This window comes from Dermacentor andersoni, chromosome 3, assembly GCF_023375885.2.
Source record: "Dermacentor andersoni chromosome 3, qqDerAnde1_hic_scaffold, whole genome shotgun sequence".
In the NCBI taxonomy this organism is placed as follows: Eukaryota; Metazoa; Arthropoda; class Arachnida; order Ixodida; family Ixodidae; genus Dermacentor; species Dermacentor andersoni.
This window is the reverse complement of record NC_092816.1, coordinates 16,566,571-16,580,851: the sequence shown is the minus strand read 5'-3', so window position 1 is coordinate 16,580,851 and position 14,281 is coordinate 16,566,571. Positions and strand designations below refer to the sequence as shown.

General features: G+C 46.1%; 2 protein-coding genes across 2 annotated transcripts in view; both read right to left on the bottom strand.

Annotated features, from left to right (window-relative positions):
* Positions 1-4,698, bottom strand: part of LOC126520156 (anoctamin-7-like) — a 130,266-nt gene extending 125,568 nt beyond the window's left edge. The window contains exon 1 of the mRNA XM_050169227.3: positions 3,334-4,698. The gene's annotated coding sequence lies outside the window, so the exon portion shown is untranslated. The remainder of the gene's footprint in view (positions 1-3,333) is intronic.
* A 95-nt stretch (positions 4,699-4,793) lies between these two features.
* LOC126520395 (solute carrier family 2, facilitated glucose transporter member 1-like) overlaps positions 4,794-14,281 on the bottom strand; it is a 58,564-nt gene continuing 49,076 nt past the window's right edge. Inside the window, exons 9-11 of the mRNA XM_050169324.3 lie at positions 13,716-13,791; positions 10,957-11,084; positions 4,794-8,538 (exon numbers count right to left, since the gene is read on the bottom strand). Coding sequence (XP_050025281.1) covers positions 8,359-8,538; positions 10,957-11,084; positions 13,716-13,791 — 384 coding nt within the window. The 3' untranslated portion in view covers positions 4,794-8,358. The remainder of the gene's footprint in view (positions 8,539-10,956; positions 11,085-13,715; positions 13,792-14,281) is intronic.

The window sequence follows — 14,281 nt, the reverse complement described above, 5'->3', positions numbered from 1 at the left end:
TTGACAGGCAACTATCGATTGAGGTGGCACGGTGCTATTTTTCCTTTTCACTGTTTTTGTACATAATCAACAGTTTTGTTTGTTTTATTACCTCGTGTACGTAAACTCTGCAATAATTTTATTCGATTAACTAGTGCGCTATAAGTTCCCGATTACTCGGGGGAAATTTCTTAGGGAAAAGCCCTACAGTGCAAAATATCTAGGTGTAAAAAAAAAAACGAACTGCCATTGTTACCTTTCAATTGCCTAATGCATTTTGTTCGAACAAGCCCAACCGGACATTGTAGTCCACGAATGTGTTGCTTCTTCATTGCGCAAGAGCAATGATGGGGAAAATGGTTCTCCACGCATCGAAATCCGATAGATCGCCCCGATCGTTTCTTGGAACATAATGCGGAGGCACTACAGCCGCGCCGCTCGCTCGCTGTGGTCGCCGACGCTGTCCTTCGCTAGCGTGCTCGCTTGTTTTGCGCGCTCGCTATAGCTGCTCGGCATCGGGAAATGGCGGAGACGAACGACAAAGACTGCCAACCTCGGGAAGCGGAAACTCGCTTTCCGCCGGCGACGTGCGCAGCGAAGATTGCAGACCACCCCGTGTGCGCGGTCATTATTCGCACTGTGTCGCCAGAACCAAGATCGCGTGTGCGGTGGCACGCAGAGCAGCAAATTTAATGACGTGCGAATTGGAAAGAGATCGAAAAGACAACAACCATCAGGTCCTTCGCGTAAGCACCATGCATTTACTTGAATGCTCGATAGCACGGCTGGCCAGGCAAGACAGTATAGGAGTTTATATTACACAGAGCGAAAGCACTGGAACACATGCAGAGAAGACAGCGTGTGCAGTATGGTCTCTGGATCTGTCGTGTCTTTATTTGCGCTGCATCCATCGCATAATGAAAAAATGTTCGACCTGCTGCTAAAGCTGGCGCGGCAAAGTGGCTTTAGTTACCAAAATCGGGCGTGACAGGTTGAACACCTAATGGCATTAACAATTGCTAACAAAAGAATTGAATTATTACACAACATCAGAAATAAAAAGAACTCAAGGCGAATTGGACAATTAAAACTCAAGAACGAAAGTGCAATTAAAAAAGAAGCTTCTCACAACAGATTCCCTGATGAAATTGACTGACATATTGCAATATCGACAGGAAACGCGTTGATGTATCCGTTGAGAGGAAAGCGCGAACCGCCCCATGGATGGGACCCAGTTCGGTGGCAGTTAGTTACAATAATTTTGGAACTAAAACACATAACCATATAGACGCTGCAGATGTAAGTCAAGATATATTGTGGATCAGTACGACCAAGTGTAAAAACGTTCGCAATCATCGTTCACAATCGTCGTCGTCAAAATAATGATCGTCGCAATCTTTCTTACAAAGTATTGAGAATGGTGTTTTATCACTATCCGCAGCATTGTTCTTTCGCTGTCGTCACTCCTTCTGAAATATCCCGAGCGGTACCGTGACGTAGTGGCAGCCCTGGGATGCAGGAACTTAACTCATTCCTTTGTAAAATTTCACCAGTATTTCGATTAACTTACGTTGTGCCGATGCTACATATTTCTAGTTTAATATACACGCTTCTATAGACACCTGTACAAACACTTGGTCAGCCCTACCGCGAGCCTGTGTCAGCTGCAGTACATGATAAATGTGTTGATTGTCACGGCCTATTCCTGTAGGTTTCCTTTCTTCTCTTGCGATAACGCGTTTGTGTCTCCGGTTCACAGGTGATTATGAGCAGCAACACTAGTGCACACCTCGTGGCACACAATTTCCTCTATTACAGTTCCGAGAAACTCGGCGGTTGCAAGTTGTGTAGCGAGGCAAAGCTTCCCCTTAAGAGCGAGTAGTACTCACCGCGGGATGCGCCGACAAACTGACTGGCGTTCTGACGAGGTACTTGCAGCGCTGCTATAAGATTTACGCGACTCAAACGAATGCATGCTGACGGTGTTTAAGCGATAAACTCCGCCTGTCAGTCTCGCTTTATTGACGACTAGCTGCACTCACGTTGAGCTCTCGAGGGAAAGCTTGAAAACACGATGTTTATGTCGTCCTTAATAATAATTAAAAAAAACAGCGCTTACGTCTCTTTCAAACTCGCTTGATAATGTTGACCTATCTATCTCGATATATATATATATATATATATATATATATATATATATATATATATATATATATATATATGTGTGTGTGTGTGTGTAGACGACACAAGGCATTATTAGAAGGAACAGTACTAAAGAGTTCAACAGATCCAATGCACGTGCTGCATCAAGCTTTTAACAAAGCCCCTAATTTCCGTTAGAATACGGTCACGGAAACTTGAACATATGTTTGTTTATTGCAGAACTTGTCCCAGTTAATTTTTTTGTTCTTTGGGTTGCCTAAACCCCTTTTAAATTGCAAGGTTTGGTGACGCTTCTTCTGAATGTGCTTGACATTTAAGGATTAGCGAGCTATATTTGTTAGATAATGTCACTGTTTTCTGCCACCAATACGCATTGCTGGTAACAATGGCACAAGCTTGCTTGCTGTGTCCGCCACATAAAGCGAAATCTGGAGCATATACATCATCCGCGAAACCAATTTATGAGTTAAGATGCCGACATAAAGAAATAGAAAGCTCAGTGCTCATCTTATGCAATTGTACCTTGTATACATATTCCCCCCCATTAAGACACTGCATGTGGATAAGATTTTTGACATACACTAATATGTCGATTCGATTAAGCGATCGCTCATGGAGCGCATCACAGAGGCTAAAAGAATTGTTTCGGGCGCTGCGTACTGTTGGAGCAACAAGCAGAGCAGCAGAATGAATGCGCGAGAAACAAATCGCTTGACTGTTCCGATCAGCATCGTGATCGTACTCTAGCTTTCCGACGTTGCTTCAGTTACAAACCCTCGTTAAGTTCTTTGCCAATATCTTTGCAGGGAACAAACAGGTAGGAGCTGGAGCTTGCTTTTGCATACGAAATTCACCAATTAAAATCAAACGAATCAACGACAATATCGTATACACGTCACTATAACCGGCCGCAGAGGCCCCAAAAAACGGTGCAGATACGCGAAAACGCAAGGAGTTAGATTGGAATTCTCGTGCACGTTGCCTCAAAAGAGCAACGCAATGTTTTGATCTCGTAACGGAGTGCTGCTATACGGCAGAGTTTAATCACTCGGTGTTTCCCGTATCCGTGCGCAAAATGAAGTGCGCATATACAACAGCCTCGATTGAGTGCTCTGCGCTCTCGTCCGCACACGCTATCTTCGAAGCGCTGCGGGGAAGCCAGACAAAAGCATCATGCGCTCGGGAACTTACCCGTGCGTGGGCGTAAGGTAGCAAGCGACTTCCAAGCGCCGGAGCCCGCTGGCGTGGTTCAACCCTCCGCCGCCATGATCGCCGCCTCGGCTTCGGAGTCCCGGTAAAACGTGTGACGTCACGAGCTTCGATCGCAAGCGCGCGCTAGACGTCGAGCGGCGCTAGCGTCTCCGTCAGCTGACGTCGACGCGACTGTGGGTCGTTGGTTGAGCCTCTTGAGAGTGGCCTACCCTGCAGGGCAGGGGCATTCGCGACGCTCGAGCACTGCGTACGGACTTCCGGCTGTGCGAGCACAGGAAATGCACGTCGTTCAGGCCTTCAGTACGTGTGACGCCGAAATACCGAGCCACATTCGGAGCTCCTGCCGATTCAGTCACCTCCTGATCAGTAGCCGGTCCACGTGACTTTACTGGATACCTGTGTTATTAGCTCGCGATCCTCGACAGAAGCAAAGCCGATGCTCGTCTTGGTTCCGTGCTAAAAATCTTTGGTTTGACCACACCTGAATGAATTGAAATTTATGTCCTGAGCTGAACGAGCGTCTTCCACGTCGACGAGACAGCATAGGTTGGCCGATAGATCGTGCCTGTCTCTCGCCTACTATTCGTACTTACACGCTTGGGCGCTGCGCAGAATGAGTCTATTCAAACCTGACCACTTCATTACCATTTTTTAAGTTTTGAAGAAACTTGCACATGGCGTAGTTGTTCACGGAGCGCCGGTTCCAGGCACTGTTGTCTGCCAGACGTCAGGAGTGTCTGCAGGCTAAGAACACGCGTGCGCAGCATTTAGGTGTGTCACGGTCGCACAGCTCGGCAGCAAGCGAGCAAAGAAACGACTGACCCGAGACGTTGCGCTGCAGGCGGACGTCTCCGAAAGTGTCGAGCATAAATAACTTGCCGGGGCGCCGGGCTTTCCTCAAGTTTTTCTGGCAAAAGTCGCGTCGCTGACTCACCACTGAAGTTCGGTCGCTCTAAAGCGCGGCCTTTACTCCCCTCGTTGGAAGCGTGGTGGCGACAGTCGGCGGTCACGTGCGTCCATCAGAAAGATGCCTTTTTTTTTTTCGCTCTTTGTAACGAAAAGTGGCTGAGTTCCTGTGCCCGCTCGGCGACGAAGTTGTTAACACCTGTGGCGCGGTCCGGTAATTTTTAGTGGCATTTGAGAATATCGATTTTTCTTTGAAAGCTCATTCACTTTGAGGAAATTGACGGCCCACCTGGGCGAGTTGATTGACATTGGGAAGTAAAACTCAAGCTCGAAAAATACAGCATCAGAATAATTAGGTTTCATTCTGTCGGCGCCTCACACTACCACAGCTTTAAAAATAAGATACTACTGGAAAGTTATTTTTATTTGTTGTAAAAATTTGTTGAGTGATTGCCAACGCGTTTAATAAATGTTCTGCCTCGCGATCGTCACGAGGTTCCCCACAGCTTGCGAAAGTGAACAAAACACATTGCTACAACACACATGTTTATTTTTCTTGTCAATTATTGTACAAAAATAGTAGGAAATATGCCAGCGGCCTAAGATGCCTAAGCCAGCTGAGGCACTTCTTTGTACTTCTTAGTCCTGCATAACAATCATGAATTTTGAATGTTGAATGTGAATAAATGAAAAAGAGAAGTATGAATAGAATAACAGACTTATGCTTGCGCTTTACCCTGTCAGCAACAGGCACGTTGCGTGCGACACAAATTTTGCGGGGAATTACTGCCTTCTGCTAGAAACATTGGATCCGGTGAGATGACTATGTCCGTGGTTGTTCATCTGCAGGAGCAGCATTTCTGCTGCTTACGTCGGGGCGAACAAGCGCAGTTTGTGAGAGAAGCTTTGGGCAAAAGGTTACGTGAGGATACTATACGTGAGGCAGGGTGTTTAGGAAATAGCTTGAGGCGATAAGTCAAGAAACTTATCAAGAAAGCTACTTACCCTTTCTGCAATTTCTTTATTTTGTTTTGTTGAACATTGAATTCTTTTATCTTCATAGTACGCAGGCCAAAGATCATTTTGCTTAAGGATACAGAAGCACTTGGTATCGCAATCACCTTATTGCCTTATTTCTTTCCATGCCGTCCAACAAAAGAAGACAACGTTCCCAAGCTTGCAATTTTGATCCAATATGGCCAGAGCTTTCAAGACAACCGTAATGCACAAAACACGCCACTTCTAGAATGCTGAATGTTGCTACTTATGCTTGCTATAAGGGTATATGTGGCTTGCTGATAATAAAATGAGATTTCACGCGCCCTGATCTTCAATACATTGTAAAAACAGTGCGTATCTACGTAAACGCAGATACGTAAAATTTAAGTTATGGGATTGTACGTGCCAAAACCACAATCTGATTATGAGGCAAACCGTAGTGAGGGACTCCGGAGATTTGGTCTACCTGGGGTTCTTTAACGTGCAACTAATCTAAGTACACGGGTGTTTTCGCATTTCATCCCCATCGAACGCAGACAGAGAAATCGCAACGATGACAGGGCTTCGACTTAGGCTGTACCTCTCTTGGCACTTGCAGAAAAATGAAACGAAACAAAGCGTAAATTAGTGAAAGAGAAAAATTGCCGTCAAGCCGATGGCAGCGAGAAGCAACTAAGCTACTGTTACTGAGCGATGAGCGCTAGACAGGCTTCTTAACTGCTAAGTTAAGAAGCTACTGTCAGGCAGGCGAAAATGTTTTGCTCATTCTAGAGCTTCCTTCACCTTGAAGATTTCCGCAGATCTGATTTGCCGCGAAGTGTAAACTGCTTTTGTGGCAGACTCGTGAAGTAAAACTAAATAATATGCGTAATCCACACGAAAACCTAACCTCTTACTTCGAGACACGTCTATGGCGTTTAGATAAAGTATTTACTTTATGAGGTGAATATACTTTTATAACATCTCTCAAGTCTTCGCTACCTATATTACTAACGTGAAACCTGAAAAGGACAAACTATTTGCCACACGACCTCGCTCATTCGACGACAGTGCTGCTGAAGAAACAGAAAAGGATTAAGGTACGAATTTTCAGTAGCTGTTCGGACGGAAATAAAGAAAGAAAGAAATGGAAATCATTTCAATCACACCACATCGTAATAGCAGCCCACCTGAGCAAACGACCAAAAGGTTAAGGGGGAAAAAACGTTGTACAAGCAGTTTACCATTCAGAGTTTCTACACCCCTGCTTTAGGATTACTGCCTAGATTCTCTTGCTGAAAATGTCTGGTTAGCTTCAGAACAGTAGCTAGCCGGGCTTGTTGGTACGAACACTACATGGTTAGTTTTTTTCTTACATTGACAGGAAGAGGATTTACCTCTAATCCAACAACCGAGGCAAGGCTTGTGTTTAAGTATGGAGCTGTATAGCATGGATACATGTTCTCTATATTTTTCGCATATTCCAATAGGCTTTTCATTGTTACTTGTGCCATCGTTACCTTGTAGACATTCATATAGCGTCAAATCCGACATTTTTAAGATAACTAGACAAACATATTGGTGTTGTAAAACATAACGTTAGTTCTGCTAACAATTCACCACTTCCATCTCCTCTCCTTCCTTCGAAAGGAAAGGTCCGCCATAGCTACATGTATAGCTTTCACGGTGCATCGATGGATCGTGATAGAGTATTTTGTGCACCTAAGTGCGCGGGCTCGTGTGATAAAGTGTCATCTGTAGCCTTTCCGGCTCCCACTAAAGATCTAATGCCTGTTCTTGTCGCCTTCAAGTTCGCTGCTTCTTCGATGTACATATTTGCCGAGCCACCATGAGTGACGTAGTAGAAACACGCGCCGCACTACCAAATATCTCACAACACTTTCGAATAATGTCCTGGCCATGGACGAAGACGTGGATTAGCCGAACGTTGGCCACGTGCCTTTCATCCGTGTCCGTGTGTCGATCGGTGAAGAGGCAGAAGCTTTTAGCTCCCGCTGATTGCTAAGATGATTTGGACCGGCCGGTGGCTTCAGCCCAGACGCTCCCCAAACATGTCGTTCATGAAAAAGCGATTGCAGGTCTGTCTTTGCAGGACTACGTTCTCTGCAAAACTGCTGTCACACAGGACCGACAGTCGGCCGACTGTTTCTGCCAGCAACGTGTTATCGTGACGTCGGCTGCCATGTCGCATTGCGCTAACAGCAACAATAGCAAATAGTTGTTGAATCCTATAAGAGTCCGCTAGAGCCGGTGGTCGGCAGGCATGTTTTCGACGCTAACTCAGGGTCCTCGAACTCAGGTCAAACTTCGGGGTGCACGCGCACGGGCAAGTTCTTGCGGGCCGCAATGTGGCGGTGTAGGACGCGAGGACGCGGGGTGAGGGTGGGAGTGTAGAAACATTACATAGAAGTGGTGAGTCGACCGAACGCCACATGGGTAGCGTGCGACAGCTGGGCGGGTCGCGAGTTCCTGCGAGGTTACCCGCAAGATCGCTTGCTGCATGTGAACCCAGCTCCCATCGGTCACGCTCGTTACGCCGCAATGCCCCACTTCTCGATGCAGCGGGTGCTCGCATTGCTCACGCCGTGCTGAAATAAATGCGCTTGCTAAGAAAAGAAACGTATCATGTCCTTGTGGAGCGAAACGCGAGTGCGCATAACAAGGAAAATAATAAAAAATACTAGGCGCGGTTTCGAGGCACGCCTATAGGGGTCGGTCTACCTACGGTTCATCGATAAGTTCCTTTTCGTGGCGTCTTCGAAATAAAAGGCGTCAGGCGGCGGTATTTCAGATTGTTCGTCTTGCTAGTGTTGGTGGTTACTAATTGTGATAAGCCATCCTGGCCACAACATTAATGACAAGTCGACCGATCGTCCGCAATATTGATTGGTCGGTATCGAAGCCCAATCCTCCTAGTGTGACAGCGCCTCAAGCAGCGGTCTCCCTTCTTCCTCGCTGCCTCGAGTTTCACGACAGCCCATTCGATTGAACGCACACCGCGCGGGAACTGAGCTTCGGCCACGTCCTGCGCTCAGGCCGGGTCCGCAGAGCCACGCGTCGGCTCGTGCACCAGTCTGCAGAAACCACCGAGCCTGGAGTTCACGCTCGTCCGTTGAGCTTGTTCAGGGCCACGTCCTCCTGGTAGACTCGCGCGCGGAAAACATTGGTGATGGCCTCGATGCTCTTGTTCTTCGTCTCCGGTAGCTTCTTGTAGATGAAGACCCAGAACAACACCAGCACCAGCGTGAAGATCAGGAAAGTGAAGTGCTCGATCGCCTCCTGCGCGACGCGTAGCACCATCAATTTCCGCCTATATTTTCTATCACTACAAGTTTAATTACGGTCCTAATTTTTTACCTCCTCTAGGAATAAATTTAACCATTCTGCAGAACACTCGTTTAAACGCACTGAAGCATCACTTCGTAGCTTTGAGAGCTTAGTATTTCTTTTTCAAAACTTTCTCTAATGAAATGATATTGAAATGAAATGAAATGGTGCATTCCAGTCTGCAGACTTCAAGGTGCACTGCAGTCTGCAGACAAGGACACACAACTATGGGCTGTCCAGCAGGCCCCGGGTACGCTTGAAAAGCACAAACCTCATGACCCACTACAAACGGGTTCAACTGGGGTAGTGCAGAGTTGGGTATAACCCCGGGCCGACGCTTGGCCAGCGTCACGACGCGTTAAACCGTCGTTTGCCGGCACTTTATTAAAGTTATCCCTATCCTATTCTTGCCTAGAGGTTGCGCCGGCTGCTCTTGTATAACAGAATAATTGTGCTCAAAACGATCATAATAATAGAAGCAACTATTAGAAAAATATACATTCGCGTATGACGTATACTGGGGTGCTTTTTTTCTTTAGTAGGCCCAAATTTTTAAAAGATTGCCTGTGGCAGATATGAGCTGGTCTACTCGAACAGGCGGACATTACTTGCAGGAAAAATATGCAAAGTATAATCGAATAGTTAAAAATATTCACTAATTAATAAGGTTTTAACTAATTACCTTATGGCACACATTGCAATCTACAAATTCTACCAGGTGAGACCTCAAGAGATAACTGCATGTGCAAAACAAGTTGATAAAAAGTACAAAGGAATCAATCTTGTATGCGTTTAATCGACCGACACCTGCAGTACAAAATGAACCCTCAGCTTCCACGACTCACCGACACCTTCCTACATCGTCTGCGCCTTGTAACTGCTACAAAAAGAACGACCTATTTATAAGTAAGCATGTGGGCGCTCCCACGTGATCGTGTGGACACGAAGACGAGAGTGCACGCCCCCTACACCTCGGCTCTCCAAGCACATTAGATACATGTGGACGTACCTAAAGACACGCACATATACATAGAATGTTTCCGAAAATATGAAAGACTAAAGATATGTCACCAATAATCACCGTTGCTTAGATGTAACACATTTCATTGGCGCTGAATAACGGACACCGATCACAGAAATAAATGGGTAAAAGAAACAAGTGACGTGGGATCCTTACTTACAATCGTCCTTTTCGTCAGAATCTTGATTTCATTTCTTATACCAAGGCATTCATTAAAAACACGTTTTATATACCCGTACAAATAAATATTTGCAGAGCTTTTTCATACACTTTCATAGCCTCGTCAAAGATCTATCGCAGATTAAGAACGAGTGCTTACTCTTTACCAAGTCGCGTGCGTCCCGCCTTGTTGCTGGTTAGCAACATGAAGAACAAGAACTCTCACTGACCACAAGGACTCACGAGTTTGATGTGTCAAGTGCTGAAGGAGGCGTGTTTCTGATCGACTTCGTGCTTTAGAAAATTGTAACAGGCAGACGCAAAAGGAATGGACGCCTCCTGCCTTCACGATTACGCATGATAGCTGGCGAAAAAGAAAACCTGTACAAGCGCTTCGTGATCCTGTGCTCTCCTCGTCCGTTGTTTGTTTTCCATACATGCACTGTATATTATATGCAATCATGTAAAATCAACCAGCCTGCAAGCTGCATATTTTATGGGGTCGAGTTATCTACATCAGTAACTGGACCGAGCCACGGGCACACGCTTGCGAATTATCGGTGAGACCGCTATGCTACGATGACGTAATCCAATATTTGAAGTGGTCGAAAGTAGAGGTCGAGTCCTTGCTTCCTTTTCTTACGTTTGTTCCATTTACGTTTACAAACTTCCTAAAAGTTAAAGCGACGCTCGTGCGAAGTCATCTTTCTTTATTTAGACTCAAATTAGATTAGATATTGTGGTATTCAGTGTAGAAACCAAAATATGATTATGAGGCACGCCGAAGTGGGGGACTTCGGTTTAATCCCGACCACCTGGGGTCGTTAGCGTGCACGCAATGCACGGTACACGGGAATTTTTGCATTTCGTCATCATCAAAATGCGGCTGCCGCGGCAAGGATTTGATCCCGCGACCTCGGGCTAAGCAGAGAAACGCCAAAGCCACCACGCCACCACGGCGGCTCTCTTCATTTGGGCTAGGCGGACAACATGCCGAGAAAGAAAGAAAGAAAGAAAGAAAGAAAGAAAGGAAGAAAGAAAGAAAGAAAGAATGAAAGAAAGAAAGAAAGAAAGACGGAAATGTGGTGCAGAAGCAACCAACGCAGAAACTAGCGTAACATAGGCACAGAATATGCAAGTTTCTCTGTTGGTGGGCAATATCTCCATTTAAGATGTTTGCCAAGCCTCACCATGAGGGGCAGGAAGGCGAGCCCCACGACGAAATTGGCCGCCCAGTTGACGGCCACCGCCAGGCTGGTAGCAATAGGACGGGCGCCCTGACCGAATAACTCCGTCACCAGGAACCACGGTATCGAGCCTGCGTAGTGTGGTCGTCACCTCAGCACTCGTTCCTCGTGCGCAAAGTCGTCACTCTAGCGTCACCATTTTATTTCAAAATAACAGTCAAGAAATTTCCAATACACTGTGCGCATCTTGCACCGAGCGACAAATCGATGAATGTGATAATCCGTCAAATATGGTGACCATCAGAAAGCAAATCAATGTAGGCGTACAATATTGTAGCATAATCTATTTTGATTACATGACTCGTCTCGCTACGCGTAACCTACACGTCCTGTAAGGTCGTACGTGCTCTTAGTTTCATTGTCAGCGTTGCATCGGAATGCGAGGGCCGCGAGCGGAAAAAGGGGAGGGCATGCAGTTACACGGCCAGCGCTAGCAGCGCGAAAGAAAACGGCTCCATCCGTGTCGAGCTATGCCGTTTTCTCTTCTTTCCTTTCTTTTGCTTTGTGGCAGTTATAACCGCAGTGCAGAGGACTCACGGGCAGTCTTGGCTGTAACCACGCAGTGGTAGAATGGTGAGGCTCCGTACTGCGTACGTCCTAAAAGCGTCCTCGGCGCTAACACCCAGCTAGGCGTAGAAGAGTGAAGGCGTGCTCTTTGCACTCTCTGTAAATTTAAATAGCTCGCTTGTGAATACAGTTTGTCATACTTGTTCAAAGATCCCTAGCTGCTACTTCGCCCTCGCCGTGCTACATCACAGGGACGTCGTCCTTCAACGCCACGAGAAAAGGAACTTCTATCTATCTATCTATCTATCTATCTATCTATCTATCTATCTATCTATCTATCTATCTATCTATCTATCTATCTATCTATCTATCTATCTATCTATCTATCTATCTATCTATCTATCTATCTATCTATCTATCTATCTATCTATCTATCTATCTATCTATCTATCTATCTATCTATCTATCTATCTATCTATCTATCTATCTATCTATCTATCTATCTATCTATGTATCTATCTATCTATCTATCTATCTATCTATCTATCTATCTATCTATCTATCTATGCTCTTAAGTTGACCAACTGGAACAAGTTGTCGACCAGCTTCGGCCACTACGTAGGTGCTCGCGGTCGTGATGCCGGCATGGTCGTTCCGTCGTCGTCACTCAGCCTTGTAATTCGACTCTCATCATACCGTCGCCGTCACGCCATTGTCGTCATACCGTCGTCGCCATCCCATTGCTTCATACCGTTGTCATGCCATCATCGTCATATAATCGTCGTCATGCATTCGCTGTCATACCGTCGTTGCGATATCGTCGTGGTCCTTCCAGCTTCGTCTTTTTTTTTCAACTTCGTCCTCACGCCGTCGTCGTCACACAGTCGTCGTCATACTGGGTCATCATGCTGTCGTCGTCACGCTGTTCTTCTACCATCGTCATCAGTTAGGCAATGTCATCACATTGTCGTCATAACGCCTTGATTGTTCCATCTACTCCAATCTTTCTTAGTCATTTTATTGTAATTACGTTGTGGTGATTCAATCGCGATTATATCGCCGTTTTCATGCCATTGTCATCATTGCATCGTCCTCACACATTCGCTATTATGCATCTGTTGTCATGACGACGTCGCCGTGACGTCGTGGTCGTGCCAGCTCTGAGATCGCACTCTTCTGATACCATCGTCGTCATACAGGATTCATGACGCCGCCATCGTCACGCCATTGTCGCCATACACTCCTCGTCGTCCCCTTGCCCTCATACTGTTGTCATGCCATATCGCCATTGCGTCATCGTCATGCAATCGTCGTCATACCGTTGTCGTCATGCCGTCATCGCCGTGCCGCTTTCGTCAATCCACAGACGTCATTCCTTCTTCGTCATTCTGTTGTAATTATGCTGTCGTCAACCAATCGTGATTTTGCCACCGTTTTCATGCCAATATCGTCATATCCTCGTCGTCAGGTAGTTAACATCACGCAACCGTTGTCATACCATATCTCATACCGTTGAGGTCGTGTCATCGTTGTTATTCCAGCTTCGGCATCCGGTTGTCGTCATACCGTCATCGTTCCGCCATCGTCGTCATGCATTCCTAGTTCTCCCACGGTCCTCACGTCGTTGTCCCTGCTGTCGTCGTTATACCATCGTCATCTCATTGTCATCGACGTCATACCGCCTTTGTCGTTCCATCGACGTCATTCCTTCTTCGTCATTCCATCGTTTTCACTGCGTCGGCGTCATGCAGACGTCGTCATGCCGCCATGCTCGTGGGCGACGTTGGCAAGCGAGTGTTATTGCAAAGTGGGACGATACCGCAGTATGTCGCGTACAGACGAAGCAAGTGAAGTCTCAAGATGACCACTACAGATATCAAATAAACCTGACTTCAGAAATACGGTCTGTCGCTACATTGTTCAAATGCTAATCGCATTGATCGGCAGTCATAATGAGATGAGTTCTGCCCTAATTTTTTATAGGCTACGGCTACGAATGGCGTGCGCAAAGTTTATCTCTGTTTATTGATCCTCTCTGTAATTGATGCTGGTATTTATTGCAGTCATTTTCAAGAATTCAACAGATATATTTGATGTCTAACACAATTCTCCCAAACAGGCCGACGACATAATTCTCTCAGCTCTCGTAAAACATAAATTAGCCAGAAATTGAGCTCCGAAATGAATATGCGTACCTGGGCCAACAGCGAATGTGATGACGAACATCGCAAGACCCGCGATGCTGATGTAGGACACCCACGTAGCGTGTTCCTGCGGTAGAAATAGAAAGAGAGACAGATTGTAATGGACGTTGAATATGTCAGCGCTGCTATATGTGGAGCCTGCTACTTTAGACGAGCTGCTTGAGATGAAATGAAGAGGAAAATAATGCAAAAAATAAAACAAAATTGCTTTTATCACCATCAGTACTAAACGACAATTTTCTAGCAGCATTTTTAGCTATAATTGTAGCCCTTCGTAAACTAAACAGAACAACACGTTCCACAGTGGTCGTGACGGATTCTGTCTCTGTGCTCCTCCCTGTGTGTGCGTGTGCGTGTGCGTGTGTGTGTGTGTGTGTGTGTGTGTGTGTGTGTGTGTGTGTGTGTGTGTGTGTGTGTGTGTGTGTGTGTGTGTGTGTGTGTGTGTGTGTGTGTGTGTTGTGTGTGTGTGTGTGTGTGTGTGTGTGTGTGTGTGTGTGTGTGTGTGTGTGTGTGTGTGTGTGCGTGCGTGCGTGTGTGTGCGTGTGTATGCGTGTGTG